Source organism: Hyperolius riggenbachi, chromosome 1 (genome assembly GCF_040937935.1).
Source record: "Hyperolius riggenbachi isolate aHypRig1 chromosome 1, aHypRig1.pri, whole genome shotgun sequence".
NCBI lineage: Eukaryota > Metazoa > Chordata > Amphibia > Anura > Hyperoliidae > Hyperolius > Hyperolius riggenbachi.
This window is the reverse complement of record NC_090646.1, coordinates 678,233,790-678,261,384: the sequence shown is the minus strand read 5'-3', so window position 1 is coordinate 678,261,384 and position 27,595 is coordinate 678,233,790. Positions and strand designations below refer to the sequence as shown.

At 44.7% G+C, this 27,595-nt stretch overlaps 1 protein-coding gene across 1 annotated transcript in view; it reads right to left on the bottom strand.

Annotated features, from left to right (window-relative positions):
• The window catches only part of LOC137544499 (complement factor H-like), a 200,555-nt gene that overhangs the window by 159,017 nt on the left and 13,943 nt on the right, over window positions 1-27,595 (bottom strand). The window contains exon 2 of the mRNA XM_068265587.1: window positions 6,335-6,517. Coding sequence (XP_068121688.1) covers window positions 6,335-6,517 — 183 coding nt within the window. The remainder of the gene's footprint in view (window positions 1-6,334; window positions 6,518-27,595) is intronic.

The following is a 27,595-nucleotide window of genomic DNA, read 5'->3' as shown; positions in this document are numbered from 1 at the left end:
GTTATTGTTTGTTATGCAGTGCCTTCCAATTACCCTTCCCGGTACTTGGTTCAAGGACTGGCATAAGCTATTTCAGGATTTCATCTGGGCAAAGACTAAACAAAGAATTAAATACAAAACAATTAGTAGGGACAAAAAAAATGGGAGGAATGTCAGCACCAGATATCTCAATTTATTATAAGAGTATACATTTAGCTAGAGTGTTAGATTGGAAAGTAGAAATGTCTCCCGAATCTAGACACAAACTATGGCCGCAAATAGAGAAGGAAGAGCTAAACCTTGCCTCGGTCTTCATTTGGCATCCATCAATTATTAGCAAATTGACAAAAAACACATCTCACCCTCTTATAAAACTTACTCTGAGAACCCTTCTTGGTTTATTAATTAAGTGGCAGAAAGAAACTGGTCACTCCCCTATGACCCTATGACATCCTTGATGGGAAATCCGGATTTCCCTCCAGCATCATCTCCACTTTGGTTCAATATAAGTGGTCTCCACCAAGATACCCGTTTAATACATCTAGTAGGTAATAAAGAAATTAAAATCCCTAAACTAGTAAGCGAATCTAAAAATACGACACAATGGTGGCAATTGCAAGTCCAAAGCTTTGTAACAAGAAGTAAACATATTAGGACTGAGTTAAATACTAAAGAAAACTTATTTTTATAAATAAAAGGCCCCCTAAGACAATTTCAGTTATGCATGATTTTTTAGCATTGAGTAGCCAAAAGGATCTCCCTCCTTACTGTCATAAATGGGAACTGTTACTGAATATATCCCTTGAAGAAAATTGGCCTAAAATCTGGGCAAATATTTGGAAAATCACCAATAGTGACTTGCAATTGCTACAGTATAAAATTGTAGCAAAATGGTATCTCACCTCAATACGTGCGGAGAAATTTGATCCTAGGGTTGGAGGTGTATGCTGGAGATGTGGGGGAGGGGCAGGTACAGAGATCGACATGTGGTGGAAATGCCCCTCTGCAGAAAAATTATGGAAGGAGTTTTCTGATTTCGGCCAAAGAACCGTAGGTCCCAACTTTAGTATCTCACTCATAACGGCACTATTTAGTTTGGCTGAACAGGGGAATAATCCAGGCGCTATTTTTCTGAAGGAAATGGGTACATTGGTGGTCAAGAGCTTAATTGCAAAGCACTGGAAAAGCCCAAAACTCCCATCTCTTTCAGAGTGGATATCTCAGATGGATGAGTTAAGCGATTGGTCCTTCTCTGAGACAGAAGCGGAATTATACAAACGACTAGTAACCATGGGAGAAAACAGCAGTGTCCTTTGAGGCCTAAGATAGCCTTTTCTTAGGTGTGTGAATTAATGGAAAAGTGTATGGGTAAGTGTAAGCCCACTAGTATGTTTCAGTGTATGTATGAGTTATAAGTGTGTATGTGTGCTTAAGAAGAGTTTTTAGAAAGTAGTATGTTAGAAATATGAGTGGCTGTGAGAATGTATATAGAGCTACAGATTGGGTATCGTTGATTATAGCAACTCTATATGTTAAATATTGCTATTTTTTTTTTTGGTTTGTTTTTTCAAGATATTATATTATATTATGATTATGAACAAAGACGATACACGATACTCAAACGATGATGCTAACTTTATCCAACATAAAGAGTGCTGCAATGAAGCCTATCTTAGTTGGGTGAATACCTAATCTGGTATGCTGAGTTTGAAAAAAAAATAAAATAAAAAAAAAGGAGTATGGCACAACTGTAAACCTACCAAGACAAGGCCATCCACCTAAACTCACAGGCCAAACGAGGGGAGCGCTGATCAGAAATGCAGTCAAGAGGCCCATGGTGACTCTGGACGAGCTGCAGAGATCTACAGCTCAGGTGGGAGACTCTGTCCATAGGACAACTATTAGTCATGCACTGCACAAAGTTGGCCTTTATGGAAGAGTGGCAAGAAGAAAGCCATTTTTAACAGAAAGCATAAGAAGTCCCGTTTGCAGTTTGCCACAAGTCATGTGGGAGACACAGCAAACATGTAGAAGAAGGTGCTCTGGTCAGATGAGACCAAAATGGAACTTTTTGGCCAAAATGCAAAACGCTATGTGTGGCGGAAAACTAACACTGCACATTACTCTGAACACACCATCCCCACTGTCAAATATGGTGGTGGCAGCATCATGCTCGGGGGGGTGCTTCTTTTCAGCAGAGACAGGGAAGCTGGTCAGAGTTGATGGGAAGATGGATGGAGCCAAATACAGGGCAATCTTGGAAGAAAACCGCTTGGAGTCTGCAAAAGACTTGAGACTGGGGCGGAGGTTCACCTTCCAGCAGGACAATGACCCTAAACATAAAGCCTGGGCAACAATGAAATGGTTTAAAACAAAACATATCCATGTGTTAGAATGGCCCAGTCAAAGTCCAGATCTAAATCCAATCGAGAATCTGTGGCAAGATCTGAAAACTGCTGTTCACAAGCGCTATCCATCTAATCTGACTGAGCTGGAGCTGTTTTGCAAAGAAGAATGGGCAAGGATTTCAGTCTCTAGATGTGCAAAGCTGGTAGAGACATACCCTAAAAGACTGGCAGCTGTAATTGCAGCAAAAGGTGGTTCTATAAAGTATTGACTCAGCGGGCCGAATAATTACGCACTCCCCACTATGCAGTTATTTATTTGTAAAAAATGTTTGGAATGATGTATGATTTTCTTTCCAATTCTCACGTTTACACCACTTTGTATTGGTCTTTCACATGGAATTCCGATAAAATTGATTCATGTTTGTGGCAATAATGTGACAAAATGTGGAAAACTTCAAGGGGGCCGAATACTTTTGCAAGCCACTGTATCTTTAAATATTGTTTAACAAAAATTAGTTGAAAGATGTTATGCGATATCATGAAAATGATCGTTCATTGCAAAGAAATAGTCCGAAAATTGTGTCATGGATATGGACCTTAAATTGCAGAGGGTACAGTAAGTCCACCAGTTGAAACCAGTCGGTGCAGGTGCAGTCTGGCCGCATGCATTCCCCGTCGCGCTCTCATGGCTTGGAGCGTTCTGTGTCTGCTCAGTAGTACTGCACAGACGCAGAACTCGCCCGAGGACTGGAACGCACATGCACAGTACTCCCCGACTCACAGCGTTAATGGGGTATCTAGCAGAAGATCCAGGTAATGCAGCAGGACGGCGAGGGAGCGATCACGTGGTGGTGATTGACAGCGCAGCTTGCAAAGGCGCAGTACAAGGCTGAACCTTCGGCCTCAGTACCGGCGGAGATACCGGGCTGTGGGCTGCAAACGGAGCTGTGCCGTGGGACATGTCACCGGGTAGGAGCTGGAGGAAGCCATGGGTAAGTAGAATGGGGGGGGGGGGGGCATGGAAAGCCTGATGACTCCTTTAAGGTTTCCTTTAACACATTTAACTCTTTAGCTTGATCAATTCCCATCAGTGAACTAGTTTGTCTTTTTGAAGCATGAATGTACTTTTCTGTCCTGAATCAAATTATCTTCATCCTCAACTTTCCTATTCGTATGCTAGGTACCCACAATGCAATTTTCTGACAGATTTACTGTCAGATGGATTAGTTCCAACATGTGCGGTCTGATTTCCAATTGATTTTCCAGTCGATTTTCCACATAAGTGAATGGAAAATTGATCGGAAATCAGATCGGACATGTTGGAAACAATTCATCTGACTAGTGATGATGATCGTAATCAGCAAAATTACGTTTTCGCTAAATTTTGCTTACATTTTCGCAATTACGCCTATACGTAATTACGATTTGCAAACGAAATGGATTTCGTAGTCATTTGTAATTTTGCATAAAAATTTGCGTAATTTTGTGCCGACTTTGGAGGTTAATAGCAAAGCCCTCATACATGCTACTGACACCAAAACTGCTACCTATGTTAGGCCCAGTGCACACCAAAACCGCTAGCAGATCTGCAAAATGCTAGAGGATTTTGGAGCTGATTTCAGAGAGATTCTAGGCATGATTAGAGAGATTTTCTACGCATGCCTAGCATTTTTTGGAGTGTTTTTGGTGTAGCAGATATCACATATTGTTACAGTAAAGCTGTTACTGAACAGCTTCTGTAACAAAAATGCCAGGAAAACTGCTCTGATCTAGCGTTTTTCAGAGCGGTTTGCGGTTTTCCTATACTTTACATTGAGGACGAAACGCTTCAGAAAACCGCGAACGTGCAGCAGGAGGCACGTTTGCGGTTTGGAAAAAAACCTTAAACCGCTGGTGTGCACCATCCCATTGCAATACATTAGCCAAGCGTTTTCATTGGTGGATCGCTGCTAAAACCGCTCAGTGTGCACTGGGCCTAAAAGGGAATAAAAAGAAATTTTCCAAAAAGACTATATAGTTTTTGAGAAAATCTATTTAAAAAATGCTAAGAAAAATGGTTTTTAAACTTGGAAAAATGTAAAAGTAAAAACCATTTTACCGTATATACTCGCATATAAGCCTAATTTTTGAGCACAAAATATGTGCTCAAAAGTCCCCCTGTCGGCTTATATGCGAGTCATAAACTTTTCAGGTGTGGACACTCACCTTATGCAGGGCCCCGAGTGGAGTGTGCAGCCAACAGAGTGGAGTAAATGTCATCTAGTGCAGCCGGGTTGAGTGGATACAGAGCGGGCAGGTTTTGCCGGCATCCTGGATTACTGTGGCATGTGCAGCGCCGCTCACTATTGCAGGGATGAGTGGCCGGTAAGAGAGTAGACAGAGTGGGCAGGCTTTGCAGGCCACCTGGAGTCAATTACAATGAGCTCTGTCTGCCATCAGTCCAGTATCGAATTGTAGATTGTGAACATTTACTGGAGTTTTAAGCCACTGCATTTCCTTCCTCCGGCTTATATGCGAGTCAATAATTTTTCCCTGATTTCTGATGTAAAAGTTGGGGGGGTCGGCTTATATGCGGGTCGGCTTATATGCGAGTATAGGTACTTTTGCATTTTTAAAATCGATTTTCTCAAAAACTACAATGTCTTTTTGAAAAATTCTGGTATTTTTTTGGTGTCAATTTTGGTAGCGATAGCATGTATGGAGGCTTTGCTATTAACTGCCAAATTGGGCACAACATTTCATGAAATTGCTTGAAAATTATGCAAAATTATGAAATACTACTATAACATACAAAATCAATTACTATTTTCCTTGAAATTTCGCATTACAATTACGATGCAAAAAATGTGAATTTCAATGCGAAATTTCGCATATGCGAAATTTTGGCCCATCACTGCATCCGACAGTAAATTTGTCAGAAAATTGCATTGTGTGTACCTAGCATTAGATATTTTGGGATAGATTGTTGACAATTCTATTCTCCGCTTGTTGAAAAACCAACAGTGAAATGCTGAAGTAGAAACAATGCACTCTAGTGGTGGGAGATCACTTCAAAGTACATTGTGGAAGATGCAGTTTAACAGCAGTGTGCTTAATCTCCTTGGCGTTCTTTGCAAAAAGTGGTCCAATTCATTTTCAAATAATTTTTTTAATACTTCCTTTTTTTTAAATATTGAATTCAATATGGGTACTTGTAAAGGCATCAATACAAAAAAATTAGTTTGCTGCCAAATGTTGATGATGACGCTGCGTGACCCTGGCATCATCAACACATATCACAGGGGAACATGTCATTGCCGAGGGAGAAGCAAGTCCACCGAGGGACATGTAGGAAGACACTGAGGAAGCTATTGGAGGTATACAAGGAGGGATCAGCATGTCAATGGTGAGTATAAGCTAACACAAGTAAAAGAACCCCCCCCCCCCCCCCCCCATGTGCATGATGCAGAGTGAGCATTGGAAGCTAAGCTTCCAATCAGGGCAGTTTCTAGGCTAATTTGTCCCAGGGCAAGGTGTAAAAATTGTGACCCCAAACTCCAGTGTAGACAGCCACGTATAGGTGCCCCAGTATAGGTTAGCCAGGTATAGGTGGAGAGAAAGATTAGAAAATGGCTCTGTTCTGCTGGCTCCATGTGGGCTTCCCTAAGACTGCTGGATGTTTGTTGGCACACTGTGGGGAGAACAGATCACTTCCCACAGTGTGCTGACAGGCACCCAGCAGTCCAAGGGAAGCCTACAGAAGCTAAAAACGTGGAGCTTGTCCATGCACTGCCTTGTGGCATGGACAAGCCTGACTTGTCTTTACCGATAATAGCAACTTTTAGCTGGACGAATCACGCTCGTCCTTACCGCCAGGGAGGTTAAATTAGCATAGACCTTAATTGGGGAAATCATGTGCATTAGAAGCTCTCAGGAGCCACGTAAAACAGCACCAAGTGGAGTGACTTCTGCCCTGAGGTCTCTGTGTTGGATGGAGATTTAATCATTGTAAATCTGTGTGCACTCACCTGTGCAGGTCACTGCTGGAGACCAGTCATGTTTGTCACCATCCAGAGTCACACACCTTGTTTTCTGAGATGTCGGGTAATATCCAGGGTTACACTGAACTGTGACCTCCTCACCTGCGGTATAATACTCCTTATCATCGGTCACACTGCGCATGTCCCATATGGAGGGTCTCTGACAGCCGGCTGTGACATAAATACACAAAGGTGCATTATTATTATTATTATTATGCATTTATACGCCACTAAAGCTATTTACCCACGTGAAGATGCTTTGAGGAATCAATGGCGATGAACAATTGTTCCCTGATACATCTTCACCAAATGCCTTAAAGGACACATCCAAGGCTTCTTCTGCGGTGGAGCGCAGAAGAAGCCGACCCGAAACCCGACCTGGCGAGGTTGGCTGCGCCGGCGATGAGGACCAGGAGCCACTGGAGCTGCGACGAGGGCACAGGACGGCTGCCCCGGGCTGGAGGAAGCTCCAGGTAAGTGGATTTTTTTTGTGGACTTTGGATCACTCCTTTAATGATGAGCAAACATTGTGACACAATTTATTATTTGAATTATCGCAGTAATTTACATGATGGTTAACCACTTGAGGACCGCCCCCAGCCGATGGGCGGCGGCAAAGACCGGGCCCAAACGACCGCAATACGCCCATCGGCGGGGGCGGCTGCGGGAGTGTCTGTGCGGCGATCGCGTCATTCGTGACGCGATCAGCCGCCGGGGACTGGCTCCGCCCACCGTTCGTTGTAACCCGCCGGCCGTTCGGAAGCGCCGGCGGGTTACTAGCACCCGGATCGCCGCATGTAACAAGTATAATAGGCTTTGTAATGTATACAAAGCCTATTATACTGGCTGCCTCCTGCCCTGGTGGTCCCAGTGTCCGAGGGACCACCAGGGCAGGCTGCAGCCACCCTAGTCTGCACCCAAGCACACTGATTTCCCCCTCCCCTGCCCCCTGATCGCCCACAGCACCCCTCAGACCCCCCCCTGCCCACCCCCCAGACCACTGTTTGCACCCAGTCACCCCCCTAATCACCCATCAATCACTCCCTGTCACTATCTGTCAACGCTATTTTATTTTTAAGTCCCTAATCTGCCCCCTACTCCCTCCTGATCACCCCCCCACCCCTCAGATTCTCCCCAGACCCCCCCCCCAGACCCCCCCCCCCCCGTGTACTGTATGCATCTATCCCCCCTGATCACCTGTCAATCACCTGTCAATCACCTGTCAATCACCCGTCAATCACCCGTCAATCACCCCCTGTCACTGCCACCCATCAATCAGCCCCTAACCTGCCCCTTGCGGGCAATCTGATCACCCACCCACACCAATAGATCGCCCGCAGATCCGACATCAGATCACCTCCCAAATCCATTGTTTACATCTCTTATCTCCTCTAAACACCCACTAATTACCCATCAATCACCCCCTATCACCACCTGTCACTGTTACCCATCAGATTAGACCCTAATCTGCCCCTTGCGGGCACCCAATCACCCGCCCACACGCTCAGATTGCCCTCAGACCCCCCCTTATCAATTCGCCCGTGCAATATTTACATCTGTTATTCCCTGTAATAACCCACTGATCACCTGTCAATCACCCATCAATCACCCCCTGTCACTGCCACCCATCAATCACCCCCTGTCACTGCCACCCATCAATCAGCCCCTAACCTGCCCCTTGCGGGCAATCTGATCACCCACCCACACCAATAGATCGCCCGCAGATCCGACATCAGATCACCTCCCAAATCCATTGTTTACATCTCTTATCTCCTCTAAACACCCACTAATTACCCATCAATCACCCCCTATCACCACCTGTCACTGTTACCCATCAGATTAGACCCTAATCTGCCCCTTGCGGGCACCCAATCACCCGCCCACACGCTCAGATTGCCCTCAGACCCCCCCTTATCAATTCGCCCGTGCAATATTTACATCTGTTATTCCCTGTAATAACCCACTGATCACCTGTCAATCACCCATCAATCACCCCCTGTCACTGCCACCCATCAATCACCCCCTGTCACTGCCACCCATCAAACAGCCCCTAACCTGCCCCTTGCGGGCAATCTGATCACCCACCCACACCAATAGATCGCCCGCAGATCTTCTCTCCTCTAAACACCCACTAATTACCCATCAATCACCCCCTATCACCACCTGTCACTGTTACCCATCAGATTAGACCCTAATCTGCCCCTTGTGGGCACCCAATCACCCGCCCACACCTCAGAACGCCCTCAGACCCCAGCCCTGATCACCTCGCCAGTGCATTGCTTGCATCTATTTCCCCCCTCTAATCACACCTTGAGACACCCATCAATCACCTCCTGTCACCCCCTAGCACACCTACCCATCAGATCAGGCCCTAATTTGCCCCGTGTGGGCTCCTGATCACTCGGCCAAACCCTCAGATCCCCCTCAGACCCCCTTCCGATCACGTCCCCAGTGCATTTATTGCATCTATTTTCCCCTCTAACCGCCCCCTGAGACACCCATCAATCACCTCCTGTCACCCCCCTAGCACTCCTATCCATCAGATCAGGCCCAATACATCCTGTCATCTAAGAGGCCACCCTGCTTATGACCGCTTCCACAAAATTTGCCCCCTCATAGACCACCTGTCATCAAAATTTGCAGATGCTTATACCCCTGAACAGTCATTTTGAGAAATTTGGTTTCCAGACTACTCACAGTTTTGGGCCCGTAAAATGCCAGGGCAGTATAGGAACCCCACAAGTGACCCCATTTTAGAAAGAAGACACCCCAAGGTATTCTGTTAGGTGTATGATGAGTTCATAGAATATTTTATTTTTTGTCAAAAGTTAGAGGAAATTGGATTTTTATTGTTTTTTTCACAAAGTGTCATTTTTCACTAACTTGTGACAAAAAATAAAATCTTCTATGAACTCACCATACCCCTAACGGAATACCTTGGGGTGTCTTCTTTCTAAAATGGGGTCACTTGTGGGGTTCCTATACTGCCCTGGCATTTTAGGGGCCCTAAACCGTGAGGAGTAGTCTAGAATCCAAATGCCTCAAAATGACCTGTGAATAGGACGTTAGGCCCCTTAGCGCACCTAGGTTGCAAAAAAGTGTCACACATGTGGTATCGCCGTACTCAGAAGAAGTAGTATAATGTGTTTTGCGGTGTATTTTTATACATACCCATGCTGGGTGGGAGAAATCTCTCTGTAAATGGACAATTGTGTGTAAAAAAAATCAAATAATTGTCATTTACAGAGATATTTCTCCCACCCAGCATCTGTATGTGTAAAAATACACCCCAAAACACATTATACTACTTCTCCTGAGTACGGCGGTACCACATGTGTGGCACTTTTTTGCACCCTAAGTGCGCTAAGGGGCCCAAAGTCCAATGAGTACCTTTAGGATTTCACAGGTCATTTTGCGACATTTGGTTTCAAGACTACTCCTCACGGTTTAGGGCCCCTAAAATGCCAGGGCAGTATAGGAACCCCACAAATGACCCCATTTTAGAAAGAAGACACCCCAAGGTATTCCGTTAGGAGTATGGTGAGTTCATAGAAGATTTTATTTTTTGTCACAAGTTAGCGGAAAATGACACTTTGTGAAAAAAAACAATTAACATCAATTTCCGCTAACTTGTGACAAAAAAAAAAAAATCTTCTATGAACTCACCATACTCCTAATGGAATACCTTGGGGTGTCTTCTTTCTAAAATGGGGTAATTTGTGGGGTTCCTATACTGTCCTGGCATTTTAGGGGCCCTAAACCGTGAGGAGTAGTCTTGAAACGAAATTTCTCAAAATGACCTGTGAAATCCTAAAGGTACTCATTGGACTTTGGGCCCCTTAGCGCAGTTAGGGTGCAAAAAAGTGCCACACATGTGGTATTGCCGTACTCAGGAGAAGTAGTATAATGTGTTTTGGGGTGTATTTTTCCACATACCCATGCTGAGTGGGAGAAATATCTCTATAAATAGACAATTGTGTGTAAAAAAAATAAAAAAATTGTCATTTACGGAGATATTTCTCCCACCCAGCATGGGTATGTGTAAAAATACACCCCAAAACACATTATACTACTTTTCCTGAGTACGGCAATACCACATGTGTGGCACTTTTTTGCAGCCTAACTGCGCTAAGGGGCCCAAAGTCCAATGAGCATCTTTAGGCTTTACAGGGGTGCTTACAATTAGGCACCCCCCAAAATGCCAGGACAGTGAACACACCCCACAAATGACCCCATTTTGGAAAGTAGACACTTCAAGGTATTCAGAGAGGAGCATAGTGAGTCCGTGGCAGATTTCATTTTTTTTTTGTCGCAAGTTAGAAGAAATGGAAACTTTTTGTTGTTGTTGTTGTTGTCACAAAGTGTCATTTTCCGCTAACTTGTGACAAAAAATAAAATCTTCTATGAACTCACCATGCCTCTCACTGAATACTTTGGGATGTCTTCTTTCCAAAATGGGGTCATTTGGGGGGTATTTGGACTATCCTGGAATTTTAGCCCCTCATGAAACCTGACAGGTGCGCAGAAAAGTCAGAGATGCTTGAAAATGGGAAAATTCACTTTTGGCACCATAGTTTGTAAACGCTATAACTTTTACCCAATCCAATAAATATACACTGAATGGTTTTTTTTTTATCAAAGACATGTAGCAGAATAACTTTCGCGCTCAAATGTATAGGAAATTTTACTTTATTTGAAAAATGTCAGCACAGAAAGTTAAAAAAGTCATTTTTTTGACAAAATTCATGTCTTTTTTGATGAATATAATAAAAAGTAAAACTCGCAGCAGCAATCAAATAGCATCAAAAGAAAGCTGTATTAGTGACAAGAAAAGGAGGTAAAATTCATTTAGGTGGTAGGTTGTATGACCGAGCATTAAACCGTGAAAGCTGCAGTGGTCTGAATGGAGAAAAAGGCTCTGGTCCTTAAGGGGCGAAAAGACTGTGGTCCTGAAGTGGTTAATGGTGATCTGAACAATTGCTTGTCAAGTGAACCGTCATGATGGTCTTTCAATACCAACCATGGCGGGTGGTCACACATCCCTGAATATTGTTTAACTTTTTTTTTTAACAATGTTATTCAATATCACAAAAACATCCATTCATTGCAAAGAAATAGTCAGAAAATTGTATTGTGGATGTGGACCTTAACACATTTAGATCAGTTCTCACCAGTGACATCAGAGAGCAGTGTCAGGCTACTTCCTTTATCTATACTATGAAGCCACATTGTACCTGTAAAAGAATCTGGCACTAAATGATTCTGCATAGTATCCCTTCTCTGCCACATTCTTCATGTATTTAATAACACGTTTCACTAGTGTGCAGCATCCTCACAATTCTCCGTTTCCTGCTTTTTTATGCAGAGAGAAATCACTGAGTGAAATATGAAGCTGCTGGAGACACTCAGGGCCATTTCTCACCGAGGCGGTGCAGTATTTTTACCACACCCCACCACCGGGCAATGAAAGTCTATGTAGACTTTCATACTTCCGCGGCGCTGGTAGCAGGAAAAAAGGGTGCCGGCTGAGGGTGGACAAAAAGGGCGCTGCCATAGACTTTAATGCAATTATCGTTAATATAGCCAAAAAACCATGAAAAAATGGCACCGCAAAAAAATGTTGTTAATAACATTATAACATTATAGTTTTTGAGGTAGTTATTGTTTTAGAAGTTTACAACGGTATAGTTTTGTTGTATTATTTCGCTTAGCGACCGCAGATACGCATGATGGGAGACAGTGACGTCGGCAGAAGAGGATGTGAGGGAGGGCACGGAGGTGCGCCTGATAAGGCGGAAGACACCATTCCCACGCCACTAGAAGCCAACAATTGCGGCGCACAAGCGGGCAGAGTGAGGCCCGGCGGCTTAACAAACGAAGGGGACCAGCAAGGCAATATGCCCCTCTGAGGCCTGCAGGAGACAAGGGCGAAACGGCTGTAAGGGCAGCCAATCTGGATTGACCCCAGCACCCCATGCCTTCACCCAGTCCACACCAGCCTGCACGCGGAGGTGTATCTAGAGGGGTGCAGGCATGGCTTGTGCCATGGGCGCCACAGCACCATGGGCGCCATGGCTGCCTTCTCCTCCCTCATGCTTCAGCACCATACTGAAGGATGCCTCTCAGGCATTTGTGCCTGCTCTTATACTGGAGGACATCTCTCACTACCTATACTGGGAGGGTCTACTTATACTGGGGGGCACCTGCCAAATCTATACTGAGGGAGTTACTTATACTGAGGGGAACTTCATTACCTATACTGAGGGACTACTTATACTGGGGGGATACCTCTTACCACGTATGCTAAAGAAGGCTACTTATACTGGGGAGACATCTCTAACTACATATACTGGGAGGGCAATGTAAACATGGGTCTACTTATACTGGGTGAACCACCTCTGGCTACCTGTACTAGGGTGCTACCTCTGCTTACTTTTACTTGGGGGTTAACTCTAGCAACCTATACTGGGGAGACTCGTATCATTGCAAGAAAATAAGCTGTTATTATGGGACAAAGTGGGGTGATGGGGTAAGCGGGAGGGGCGCAATTTCAGTGTTTGCCATAGGCGCTATGTCACCCAGATACGCCCCTGTGCACTAGGTCAAGCAAGTATCCTGCGCTGCCAACTCCATGGCTCCTCGCATGCTTTCCTTGCTTTTCTCTGAGCTAGCTCACACAGATGTGCATTTCAGGACTTGCATTCTAATGCTATAACATGTTGCCAGAATGGCTCAGATGCATTCTATGCACTTTATGCTTGTACCAATAAATTTGGAGTGAATTTTAAGCCCAGTGTGTCTGCCAGTTCGTTCTCTTTTTGGTGGAATTATTTTGTTAATAAGTACAGATTTTATATTTTCAAAGGTATTATCGTTAATATATGTAAAAGGGTGTTTCTGCAGAGGGAGTGGTTAGGGTTTGGCACCACCAAGGGGAGTGGTTAGGGTTAGGCATCACCTAGGCGGCAGTTAGTTTTAGGCAACACCAGGGGGGGGGGAGTGGTTAGGGTTAGGCACCACTAGGGGGGTGGTTAGGGTTAGGCACCACTGGGGGGTTAGGGTTAGGTGCCACTGGGGGAGTGGTTAGTTTTAGGCACCACCAGGGGAGGGTTCTGTGTGAGGGTAGGGTTGGGTTAAGCAGTATTGACGAAAAACGCATCGACATTTAACATTAATATTTATTCGTTATTATTTCTCATTTGTTTTTGCAACAGTAATTATCGTTAATAAAGCTTGACAACGATGATTCTCGTTAACAAATTTCATTAATACCTGGCGCCAAATTCGTTAATAACTTGGGCTCTTTTTTCACGGCGCCCTTTTTTCATGCACTCCGCGGCGCAGTGCAATGATCCAAAACTACAATAATGTTGCTGTGATTTGTAGCGATCTGCGTCGTCACGGAAGTCATGTTAGTGAAGCATGGATTTGAAAACAATTACCGACGCAACATCGCACCACACATGCGCGGAACCATATTTTAACAATACGCTGCCACGTACCTGAGTCAGGGAGTAACGGCAAGCGTGCGTCACACACACGTCACCACCTGCTTGGCTGGTGGCCAGACAGGGAACACCGCGGAATAGTGCAGTGTTCCTTGAAGGCCTGTTTTTGACGTTGCGATGTGGTGTGTCTGGCGCCCGTTGTGAAACCTGCCTAAGGGCTTGTTCACAGAGGCATCCACTGGACAGGCTGCTGCAGTCTTGTATTCTTCTGCAGGACATTACAATGTATTACAATGTATTCGACAATGTATTTGTAAAATCGCTGAATGAACATGACAAATACTGTGCAGAAATGTGATCCCAAATGCACTACAATAGAACCACAGGTAATAATGCCCCTGCATGTGTGTTCCTTGCATAAGGCCTGAATCCACTAGGAGCACTTTTCGCTTTGCGATTTAAAAGCTCTTGCAAATGTAATGCTATGTGTGTGATCCCACTTGAGCGATGTGATTTTATAAAAATCCCCCATAGCATTGCATTAGCAAGAGCTTTACAAATCACTAGAGGCTTGATTCACTAACCGCGCAACGGCGCCTCTATGCGCCACTTCAGGGGCCACCCAATGCACCGCTTTCGTCAAACCGGCTGCGACGTTTACAGGGCAGCAGGTGAAACGTTATCATTGCACCGCGCAGTATTACAGGCTAGCTGCGCTGTGCGCAATCTGTGTGGTCCTGTGCGGGATGTATGGGCGCAAATCACCTATCACCCTGGTTTGCGACAACAAAGCAGTAAGGCCCACTAACCGGCTTAGCGCCATTAGTGAACCAAGGCCTAGGGCTAGTGGGTTTGGGCCCTTTGTGTTTTTGACAAGCAATTAACCACGTGCAGGAATCTGCTTTTTTAGGTATTATATGAACTTTTGTGTAAGTTTTAGCAATTTTTGTATGAGTTTCAAGCAAATCTTCATATTTCTATTTTTTGTGTTAATACCAATGAAGTTAATTTACATGTAATCAACTTACTGTAATGATCTGCTAGTGTATGAGGGCACTAGCAGACAGACAAACAATAGTATGGCAATAAACAGTGACAGTAGAAGGCGATACTGTCACTGGTACAAATATAAGAATGGTCAACAGGCAGGGTCGTAACAGATCTGACAGATAAGGTACAAAATCGTAAGGCAAATCAGAGTGTATATTCAGGCAGACGTCAGCAACAGATCAGATAGGCAAAGGTATAGAATCGTTAGGCAGAAGAGTAGTAAGAGGCAAGGCAGAGGTCAATAATACAATCACAATAATATGTATATCCCTGAGCTAAGTGTGAATCCCCGGGGTCCTGCCGGTTCAAGCACACGGATCTGACTAAGGTCTGAAGCCTCCACTGCGAAGTGTTAGCTACAACAGACAAAGTGAGAGTGGAAATGCAGGGCTTAAGAAGCCCGAGATGGCAGGGAAGTCACGCCCCAAAACGCCCAGCAAACAGGCCCTGGAGACGGAGCTGTGCATGTCAGCTGACTGGCTGTCAGCTGACACGCTTCCTGAGAGCATAAGAGGTGCGACGCATACAGTGTGTGCATCCACCCTGTTTCCCTGCCTGTGTGAGCCGCTCAGCTGACGAGCCACTGACATCATCTCTTACAGCGCCGGGAGGCGACCCGGAAGTCGTAGCTGCGCTGTTGATCGCCGCGGCGGAGGTAAGCTCCGCACGCCTGACATTACCCCTCCCCTGAGGCGTGGTCTCTGAACGCACCAGAGCAGGCTTGTCGGGGTAAGCAGTATGAAACTCAGAAATTAACTCATCTGCATGAAGTCTGTGAGCTGGAATCCAAGATCTTTCCTCAGGACCATAACCCTTCCAGTGTACAAGATACTGTAAAGAGTTCCTGTTTTCATATTCTGGCTCTCCATCAATTATAACCGGAGGGAGAGGAGAGTCAGTATCAGCATCAGCAGCGGATTTCAGCAGGGACACATGGAAGGAACTGGTTCCTCTGATAGAAGCCGGCAGGGATACTTTATAGGTTACCTCATTAATTCTTTCAGAAATAACGTATGGACCAATAAACTTAGGCCCTAATTTAGCTGACAGCTGACGCAGCGCAATGTTTTTTATGGATACCCACACACGATCTCCGGGAGAGAACGATTTATGAGGAGAACGATGGCGATCGGCCTGTCGCTTCTGAGAAGCTGCAGCCTCTTTTAAAGAGAATCTGTACTCTAAAATTCTTACAACAAAAAAGGGACCTTAGTGACTTCAAAGAGGCATTTCTCTAACTTTGCATACAATGAGTTCTGCCTCAATTTTCTTAAAACAAACTTCACATGTTTCCGATGTTCTGTTAGATTGGGTGAGAAAATCAGTATATCATCCAGATACACTAGCACGGATTTTCCCAGAACTTCCCTAAAGACTTCATTGATCAACTCCTGGAAGACGGCAGGAGCATTACACAACCCGAAGGGCATGACCAGATACTCGTAGTGCCCATTGGGCGTGTTGAATGCCGTCTTCCATTCATCACCGTCCCTAATGCGAACCAGGTTGTATGCTCCTCGTAGGTCTAGCTTAGAGAAGATACTGGCATTAGTCACCTGAGCAAACAAATCATCAATCAAAGGCAGTGGATAGCGATTTTTCACTGTGATCTTATTTAAACCCCGATAGTCAATACAAGGTCGAAGCCCACCGTCCTTTTTCTGTACAAAAAAAGAACCCAGCCCCTGCTGGTGACCGGGAAGGACGGATAAAGCCCTTGGCCAAATTTTCTTTAAAGCGGTTTAACACCCAGCATTACAACTTTGCTTTAAAAGATTGCTTACAGCTTAGAAATTATTATGCTAGATTTTTTTTTTAAGCAGAAATTCGCTGAATGGGTTAAACATGACATTTTAGTGTTGGATTTAACTAGGAATCCGCATCAGTTCTTATCTTTAGTTACAAATGTATCTTTGTTTGGAATGCAATTAGACCTCTGAAAAGCCTGCCAGGGAAGCCCTCTTTGTTCTCTCAGAGCAGTGTTTGTTTATTACTTTGTAAATAGATACATTTGAAACTATTAACCTAAGCACTGGGGAGGATTTCTAGCTAAATGCAGCACTAAAATGTCATGTTTAATCCATTCAGTGAATTTCTGATAAAAAAAAAATCTGGCATAATCGTTTCTAAGCTGTAAGCAATCTTTTAAAGCAAAGTTGAAATGCTGGGTGTTAGACAACTTTAATGTATTCCTGCATAGCCAGCTTCTCTGGCCCCGACAGATTATGGAGATGGCCTCTAGGGGGCATACAACCTGATCTTAACCCTATGGGACAGTCGAAGCTCCGGTGTGGCGGGAGTTTCTCTGCTGATTTTGGACAAAACACGTCAGAAAATTCTGCGTACTGCACTGGCACCCCTTTCACCTGAACCTTGGTGGCGCAAACAGCAATTTTCTCCAAACATTGATGATGACAATGGGCTGACCAGTTCTGTAGCTGACCTGAAGCCCAGTCGATCTGAGGGGAGTGTAGTTGCAACCAAGGCATACCGAGGATTATGGTAGAGGTTGCCATTTGCAGGACAAAGAACTCTAGTTTCTCCTTATGTAGAACCCCTATATTACACAACAATAAGGGGGTCTGGGAGAGAGGCTGTCTACACTGTAACGGAGAGTCATCTACCGCTGTGATCAAAATCTGACGGTCTAAAGAAAGTAAGGGAATCCCCAATTTTTTGACAAAGTCATAATCTATAAAATTAGCTGCAGAGCCTGAGTCCACGAATGCTTCTGTGGCAGTGGCCCGACCCTCCCAGGTAATGGAGCAAGGGAGGAGTAAACGGTTATTATCTAGAGGTAAACACGGCTCGCCTAGGGTATTACCTCTGACCACACCTAGGCGGCAGCGTTTCCTGACTTTTTAGGGCAATTCTGGACAATGTGACCCTCCTCAGCACAGTATAGACAGAGTCTTTCTGACCTTCTGCGATTCTTCTCCACTTGTGTTCACCTAGACTGACCGATCTGCATCGGTTCGTCCTGAGGTGACGAGGGTGGAGAAGAGGCGTAGGAAACAGATCTTACAGCATTTCTCCCACGGGTTTGTTTTTGATAGCGAAGGCGGCGATCAACCCGCACCGCCAATGAAATTGCTTCGTCTAGAGATTTAGGCTTAGGATGACCTAACATCAAATCAGAAACTGCATCGGATAGTCCTGACAGGAAACAGTTTAATAAAGCATACGTTCCCCATCTAGCAGATACGGCCCACCTCCTAAATTCTGCGGCATAAACCTCCACTGGATTACGACCCTGCCTGAGAGTCTTTAGTTTCCTCTCAACCGTGATAGCAATATCCGGATCATCGTATATAACGGCCATAGCCTTAAAAAACTCCTGAACTGAGGATAATGCCTCATGCCCTGTGTGAAGACTATATGCCCATGTTTGTGAATCTCCTGACAAAAGGGTCTTTATAAAGGTTACCCTCTGGTTCTCAGATCCTGACAGATTGGGCCTCAACTCAAAATAGGATAGCACACGGTTTCTGAAATTCTGAAAGTCAGATCTATGCCCAGAAAACGTTTCGGGTATGAACATACGAAGGTCCGTGACTAAAGGGTATCGCACTGTATCAATAGTCGTTTGAAATACCTGTACTGTCCCAGACAGTTGATTGATCTGAGTCTGTTGGGTATTGATCACCCCGGTAAGATTGTTTACCGTGGTGGTCAGGACAGGACTTCAACCTGACTACGCAGTGCGTCCATAATGTTTGGTCTGCTGTTCTGTAATGATTGGTGTCAGCAAGAACAAATTTTCTGATTATTGGTGATCTGCAGTATCACCAATAATACAGATACTATACCTGATTATGTGGTGATCTGCAGAATCACCAATAATGCGAGTATAGCGAGACACAGGACAACCAGATGTAAAGATAGGTGTTTGGTGCAACAGTAATACAGATAGAGATACCAACTTCCCAGAGGAGCTAGTAGAGGGAGATATCTCTATAGAACACAGGGATCAGCATTCCAGCAAGCCGGAGATGCAGATGAACTAGTAATCAATTTACCCGAGGAGCGGGTGGTGCACAGTAAGACAACGTATACAGATCACCCGTGGAGCGGGTGATTCAGACTGCACTGCAGCCGGTGGTCACCTGAGGAGCAGGAGATCAACACTGTACTACAGCTCCTAATCACCTGAGGAGCAGATGACTAAGACTGTACTGCAACTACTGGTCACCTGAGGAGCAGGTGATTAAGACTGTACTGCAGCTACTGGTCACCTGAGGAGCAGGTGATTAAGACTGTACTGCAGCTACTAGTCACCTGAGGAGCAGGTGATTCAGACTGTACTGCAGCTACTGGTCACCTGAGGAGCAGGTGATTCAGACTGTACTGCAGCTACTGGTCACCTGAGGAGCAGGTGATTAAGCTGTACAGAGAATCCCTCCCCAGGGACTAGGCTCACTGGTGAGGGCAGGAGAGTCAGACAAGCAGATTCGGCAACAAACGGACAGATACAGTACAAAGACAAAAGGCTAAATCAGAGTAGTGTTTAGGCTGAGTCGGCAACAGGATCAGATAGGTAGAAGCACAGAATCAGTAGGCAGAAGAGTAGTCAAGAGAAGCAGAAGGTCATAACAAATAATACAATTCAATTAGTACTTTAGCTATCAACAGAATCTGACTAAGTGTGGATCCCCAGCTCCTGCTGGTTTTAGCACACTTTGGGATCTGACTAAGGTCTGAGTGCTAACACGTAGCAACAGCAGACGAGGAGCTACTGACAGGCAGGGCCTATATATACTGAGAGCGCCCCACAGTGCCGCCCCAGTCACTCAGGAGCACTGCTGGAGTCAGCTGACCGGCCGATCAGCTGACTCCCCTTCTATTCGCATAATGGTCCGGTCGCCTGGCGCCCTCAGTCTATGTGCATCTGAAGGACCAGGCAAAACTCCACCGTGTAATTGCGCAGCGGAGGCCGCCGGCTGAGACGTGGAGACAGCCGCCATGCCGCTCACCGCTGCGGCGGCATCTCCGCTATCTATTACAGCCAACTTTTTGTAACCTTGACACACAGTCACCCAATGACCAAGTTTGTGAGCTTTGGGGTCCTTAGCATCAATAATTTGTATTTTCCCAGTGAAATGAAACAAATCTGATTGGCTGTTTGTGGCTCTGCCCCTTTTTTTGAATTTGAACCCCAGTGACCCAATGACCAACTGTACCAGGTTTGAGGCTTGTGCCATTAACAGTGCAAGAATGGCAGCAATTTTAATATTCCCCTTGAAATCAACAGGCACATTTTGATTTGCTTTTTTTAGGCTCCACCCACTTTTCTGAATAATAATCCCAGGTACCCAGTGACCTACTGTGCAAAGTTTGAGAACTCTGCCATTAACAGTGAAGAAAGGCTGCAGTTTACATTTTCCCAGGGAAATCTGTTTTTGACTTCACTCAGTTTTTCTAACCTTGACACACAGTCACTCAATGACCAAGTTAGTGAGCTTTCGGGTTCCTGGCATCAAAACTGTGTGAATAGAAGCAGTTTATCCAGTAAAGAAATCTGATTGGCTGTTTACGGCCCGCCCCTTTAGTGAATTTGAGCCCCAGTCACCCAATGACTGACTGTAGCAAGTTCTCTGCTATTGAGTAAGTTCTCTGCTATTGCCTCTGCTATTAAATGAAACCCAGCATTTCTTCTTTGCTCTGAAAAATTATTTACAGCATATTATATACAACCAGCATTTTTTTTTACTAGAACAGCATTCAAAGAGTTACACACAGGACTTGAAAGTTCAGTGCAGAGAAATCTGGACGCATCCCAAAGTGGAGATAATGTTATCCTGTGTTTACTTAATTGTATCAAGTGAGGAATGTGGCACATGCTCTGACTGTGTAGGAGTTCCTGGACACAGACAGACACTCAAAGCATTTCTGCCTTCAATACATAATGAATAAAACCAGTTATGAATAAAATGCAAAGTCAGCTCTCAAAGCAAAAAACTGTTCTTTTAGGAACTTGTAATTTCTAAATGAATAATAATATTTATGCACAAAAGCAAATATGATAACCGTATGGCTTATAAAAAGTAGGAAAACATGTTTTTATTGAATACTAGCTGATGACCCAGCATTGCCCGGGTATGTATTTGCTTGGTGTTGGCTCCGCCCACTTTTCCAAACCCTAACACTCAATGACCAAGTTTGTGAGCTTTGGGGTCTTTGACATCAATAATTTGTATATAGAAATCAAACAAATCAGATAGGCTGTTTGTGGCTCTGCCCCTCTCCAGCATTTGAACCCCATTCAACCAATGACCAACTGTAGCAGGTTTGAGACATCTGCTATTAACAGTTTACAAATGGCAGCAATTTAACTATCCCCCTTGAAAATCGAAAATCAACAAATGAATTTTGATTGGCTATTATCGGCTCCACCCACTACCCTGAATATTTATCAGTCATCCAGTGATCATCTGGGCAAAGTTTGAGAACCCTGCCACTAACAGTGTAAGAATGGCTGTAGTTAATATTTTCCCAGTAAAATTTGTTTTTGGCTCCACCCACTTTTTTGTAACCTGGACACACAGTCACTCAATGACCAATTTTGTGAGCTTTGGGGTCCTTGACATCAATAATTTGTATTTTCCCAGTGAAATGAAACAAATCTGATTGGCTGTTGTTCCGCCCCTTTTTCTGATTTGAACCCCAGTGACCCAATGACCAACTGTACCAGGTTTGAGGCTTGTGCCATTAACAGGGCAAGCATGGCAGCAATTTCAATATTCCCCTTAAAAAACAACAGGTGAATTTTGATTAGCTTTTTTAGGCTCAACCCACTTTTCTGAAAAGTAATCCCAGTCACCCAGTAACAAACTGTGCAAAGTTTGAAAACCCAGTGAAGAAGGGCTGCAGTTTGCATTTTCCCAGGGAAATCTGTTTTTGACTCCACCCACTTTTTGTAATCTTGACACACAATGACCAAGTTTGTAAACTTTCGGGTTCCTGGCATCAAAATGGTGTGAATGGAAGCATTTTATCCAGCAAAGAAATCTGATTGGCTGTTTATGGCTCCACCCCTTTAGTGATTTTGAGCCCCAGTCACTTAATGACTGACTGTAGCAGGTTTGAGGCCTCTGCTATTAACAGTGTAAGAATGGCAGCAGTTTCAATATTCCCCTTGAAAATCAATAGGGGAATTTTGATTGGCTGTTGCAGGCTCCACCCACTTTCATGAGTATTAATCCCAGTTACCCAGTGACCAACTGTGTTAAGTTTGAGAACCCTGCCATTAACAGTGTAAGATTGGCTGCAGTTTATATTTTCCCATGTAACTTACAGTCACTCAATGACCAAGTTTATGAGCTTAGGGGTCCTTGGCATCAATAAGTTGCAATTTTCCATTGAAATTAAACAATTCTGATTGGCTGTTTGTGGCCCGTCCCTTTTCAGAATTTAAACCCCAGTCTCCCAGTGATTGACTGTACCAGATTTGAGGCCTCTGTCCTTAAGAGTGTAAGAAGAACAGCAGCAATGTAACTACTCCCCTCAAAAATCAATAGGTGAGTTTTGATTGGCTGCTGTAGGCTCTACCCACTTTCCTGAGTATTAATCCCAGTCATCCAGTGACCAACTGTGTCAAGTTTGAGAACCCTGCCAATAACGGAATTTCTGAAATCAATCTAACAAATCAGATTGGCTGTTTATGGCTCCACCCCCTTTAGAGAATTTGGACCCTAGTCACCCAACGACTGTATTAGGTTTGAGACCGCTGGCATTAACAGTGTAAGAATGGTAGCAATGTAAATATTTCCTTTGAAAATCAATAGATGAATTTTGATTGGCTGTTGTAGGCTCCACCCACATTTCTGAATATCAATCCCAGTCACCCAGTGACCAACTGTGTCAAGTTTGAGAACCCTGCCATTAACAGTGTAAGAATGGCTGCAGTTTATATTTCCTATGTAAAAAGTTAGTTGTTTGTGGCTCCGCCCACTATTTCTAACCTTGACATACAGTCGCTCAATGACCAAGTTTATGTGCTCTGAGGTCCTTGGCATCAATAAGTTGCAATTTCCCACTGAAATTAAACAAATCTGATTGGCTGTTTGTGGCCTGCCCCCTTTTCAGAATTGAAAAGGGGGCGGGCCAGTGACTGACTGTACCCGATTTATGGCCTCTGCCATTAAAAGTGTATGAAGGGCAGACAATGTAAATAATCCCCTTGAAAATCAATCAATCCCAGTCACCCAGTGACCAACTGTGTGAAGTTTAAGAACCCTGCCATTAACAGTGTAAGAATGGTTGCCGTTTATATTTTCCCATGTAAAAAATGTAGTTGTTGGCGCCACCCACTTTTTCTAATCTTGACATACAATCATTCAATTGCCAAGTTTATGAGCTTTGGGGTCCTTGGTATCAATAATTTGTATATTCCCATTGAAATTAAACAAATCTAATTGGCTCTTTGTGGCTCCGCCCCATTTCTGAATTTGAACCCCTGTTACCCAGTGACCAACTGTACCAGATTTGAGGCACCTGCTATTAACAGTGTAAGAATGGCAGGAATTTAAATATTCCCCTTGAAAATCAACAGATTAATTTTGATTGGGTGTTGTAGGCTCCACTCATTTTCCTGAATATTAATTCCAGTCACCCAGTGACTAACTGTGCAAAGTTTGAGAGCCCTGCCAGTAACAGTGTTAGAATGGCTGAAGTTTATTTTTTACAGTGAAATTTGTTTTAGCACTTTTTTTAACCTTGACACACAGTCACTCAGTGGCCAAGTTTGTGAGCTTTCAAGTTTCTGGCATCAACAATGTGTGAATGTAAACAGTTTATCGACCAAGGAAATCTGATTGGCTGTTTGTGGCCCCGCCCCTTTAGTGAATTTGGACCCCAGTCACCCAATGACTGACTGTAGCAAGTTTGAAGCCTCTGCCATAAACAGTATACGAATGGCAGCAGTTTAAATATTCCCCTTAAAAATCAATAGGTGGATTTTAATTGGCTGTTGTAGGCTCCACCCACTTTCCTGAATCTTAATCCCAGTCACCCAGTGACCAAGTGTGCCACGTTTGAGAACCCCGCGATTAACAATCTAAGAATGGCTGCAGTGTATATTTTCCCATTAAAAATGAATGGCTGAAATTTGATTGGCTGTTTTATGCTCCACCCACTATTCCTGGATTTGTAATCTCGGTCACCAAGTGACCAACTGTGCCAAGTGTGGGGACTCTGGCTTGATTACTGTGAGAATGGCAGCCTTTTAAATTTTTTCCATTGACATGAATGGGTGAAATCTGATTTGCTGTTCGTAGCTCCGCCCAGGTGTGCAGGGGGGACGCGAGACCCCCAGAACACACACACACACACACACACACACACACACACACACACACACACACACACACACACACACACACACACACACACACACCGCTTTAACAGTGTAAGAATGACAGCAGTTTAAATATTCCCCTTGAAAATCAATAGGTGAATTTTGATTGGCTGTTGTAGGCTCCACCCACTTTCCTGAATCTTAATCTCATTCACCCAGTAACCAGGTGTGCCAAGTTTGAAAACCCCACGATTAACAGTCTAAGAATGGCTGCAGTTTACATTTTCTTGAATGGATTTAGACCGCACAATTCTCTATATTGGATATCTACATATTTAAACTTGTGTTGTTTAGATTCGTATTGCACAGTTTTGCATTGCATAATTTTGAATTGGAAACTTTTTGACAGATCGTATCATCATTGGAATTGTTGTTAAAAATATATGTAGCACTGTGAGTATATCTGTGAATGTAGGTAGCACTGAGAGTATATCACAATGGTAATCTTAAAACCCTGCATCACCACTATCACTACTATTCCTTATCTCTATTAAGATATATGAATATATTAGTGTTTGTAGTCATAGCATGAGCCGTTAATCAGTGCTGCTCGGATATCCCTTTTCAAAATTCGGATTGGGCCAGATCCGGATACCCAGATATCCGGATCCAGATCGGATATCCGGATTTGGCCCTTTTGGTATCCGACCCGGATCGGATATTTGACCCCACTATCTGGGATATCCGGGCAAATTCGGATATCTGGATAGAGAACCCGGAAGTGGCCTTTAAATTGCTTTAAAAACGTTTTTTAGGGTCATGTAGCATCATTATTTTTTAAAGGGGAACACTAATTGATGATGCGGGGACTTAAACCCCCCCCCCCCCAAAATGGCTGTCAATTAACATCAGTCCTAGGTTCCAGACAGCGGTCGTGCAGCCCACATTGTGTCCAAAGTGCCACATGCAAAGTGCCACGTGCAAACATGTGCAAAGTGCCACGTGCAAACACGTGCAAAGTGCAAAGTGCCACGTGCAAAGTGCAAAGTGCCACGTGCAAACATGTGCAAAGTGCAAAGGGCAACGTGCAAACACGTGCAAAGTGCCATGTGCAAAGTGCCACATGCAAAAGTGCAAAGTGGCCCCTGGCACTTTGCACGTGGCACTTTGCATGTGTTTGCACATGGCACTTTTCACTTTGCACGTGGCACTTTGCACGTGGCACTTTGCACCTTGCACATGTTTTCACGTGGCACTTTGGACTTTGCACGTGTTTGCACTTTGCACTTTGCACGTGTTTGCAACTGGGACTTTGCACATGTTTGCATGTGGCACTTTGCACGCGTTTGCATGTGGCACTTTGCACATGTTTGCACTTTGCACGTGGCACTTTGCACTTTGCACGTGTTTGCACGTGGCACTTTGCACATGTTTGCACTTTGCACGTGGCACTTTGCACTTTGCGCTGTGATTGCACGTGGCACTTTGCACTTTGCACGTGGCACTTTGCACGTGGCACTTTGCACGTGTTTGCACGTGGCACTTTGCACTTTGCAAGTGTTTGTACGTCGCACTTTGCACTTTGCACGAGGCACTTTGCACGTGGCACTTTGCACGTGTTTGCACGTGGCACTTTGCACGTGTTTGCACTTTGCACTTTGCATGTGGCACTTTGCACGTGTTTGCACGTGGCACTTTGCACTTAGCAAGTGCCATGTGCCAAGTGACAGTCAGACAGCAGAGGAGAGGACACTAACTGTCACACTGGCACTGCTCAGCAGCACAGCAGTTTTGTAGTAAGCTAACACAGTAGTACTACTACTCTAACACCTACTAGCACTGACTGCAGTACTACAGTACTAACTACACAATAACACAGTGGCACGTGGCACTTTGGAATTTGCACGTGTTTGCACTTTGCACTTTGCACGTGTTTGCACGTGGCACTTTGCACATGTTTGCACTGTGCACGTGGCACTTTGCACTTTGCACGTGTTCGCACGTGGCACTTTGCATGTGTTTGCACGTGGTACTTTGCACTTTGCACGTGATTGCACATGGCACTTTGCACGTGGCACTTTGCACGTTGCACTTTACACTTTGCATGTGTTTGCATGTGGCACTTTGCACTTTGCACATGTTTGCATGTGGCACTTTGCACGTGTTTGCACGTGGCACTTTGCACGTGGCACTTTACACGTGTTTGCACGTAGCACTTTGCACTTTGCATGTGGCACTTTGCACTTTGCACGTGTTTGCACGTGGCACTTTGCACTCAGCAAGTGCCATGTTCCAAGGGACAGTCAGACAGCAGAGGAGAGGACACTAACTGTCACACTGGCACTGCTCAGCAGCACAGCAGTTCTGTAGTAAGCTAACACAGTAGTACTACTACTCTAACACCTACTAGCACTGACTGCAGTACTACAGTACTAACTACACAATAACACAGTAATCCTATCCCCTAATCCCTAACCTAACCTAAACTGTAGCTAGCTAAGGCTAATAGCTGGCCAGCAGGCAGCAGCTGGCCTGGTGTGTGCACACACACACACACACACACACACACACACACACACACACACACACACACACACACACACACACAGCATGATAGCAGCTGCAGCTGCACTGCAGCACACACTCTGACTGTCTGTCACACAATGAAATCAAGCTAGCTACCTAATAAACAATAGAACAATAGTGTAGTGATAATGAAGGGGTTAATCACTGAACAGCTTAGGTTTATCACTGTGTACAGCACTTGCTAGGCCAGCAGCACTGGAGCATGTCTCTCAGTGAGCATTGTAACAAGCCAATGGCCTCAATTCACTAAGCTTATCTCCTGTCTTTAATAACTCTTCTAGAGTTGTTACCATGGTGATAAGGCATGTAGTATTCAGGAAACATTTTACCTCAGGCAAACCTAAAGTTAACTCTTCTGTCTTTAAGTTAACTCTTCAATCCTTAAAATAACTCCATAGTTAAAGACAGGCTGTTTATTAACTGCGTGTGAAAATAACTACAGAGGAGGTAAATTAACTACACAGGAGGTAAAATAACTACAGAGGAGGTAACTTAACTACAGAGGAGGTAACTTAACCTTCCTGGCGGTAAGCCCGAGCTGAGCTCGGGCTATGCCGCCGGAAGGCACCGCTCAGGCCCCGCTGGGCCTATTTGCATAATTTTTTTTTCCTGCACGCAGCTAGCACTTTGCTAGCTGCGTGCAGTGCCCGATCGCCGCCGCTACCCGCCGATCCGCCGCTATCCGTCGCGCCGCAGCCGCCCCCCCCCCAGACCCCGTGCGCTGCCTGGCCAATCAGTGCCAGGCAGCTTTATGGGGTGGATCGGAATCCCGTATGACGTCACGACGTCGTTGACGTCGGTGACGTCATCCCGCCCCGTCGCCATGTCTCGCTACATAAAAAAAAAAAAATTAAAAAAAAAAGATTTGCT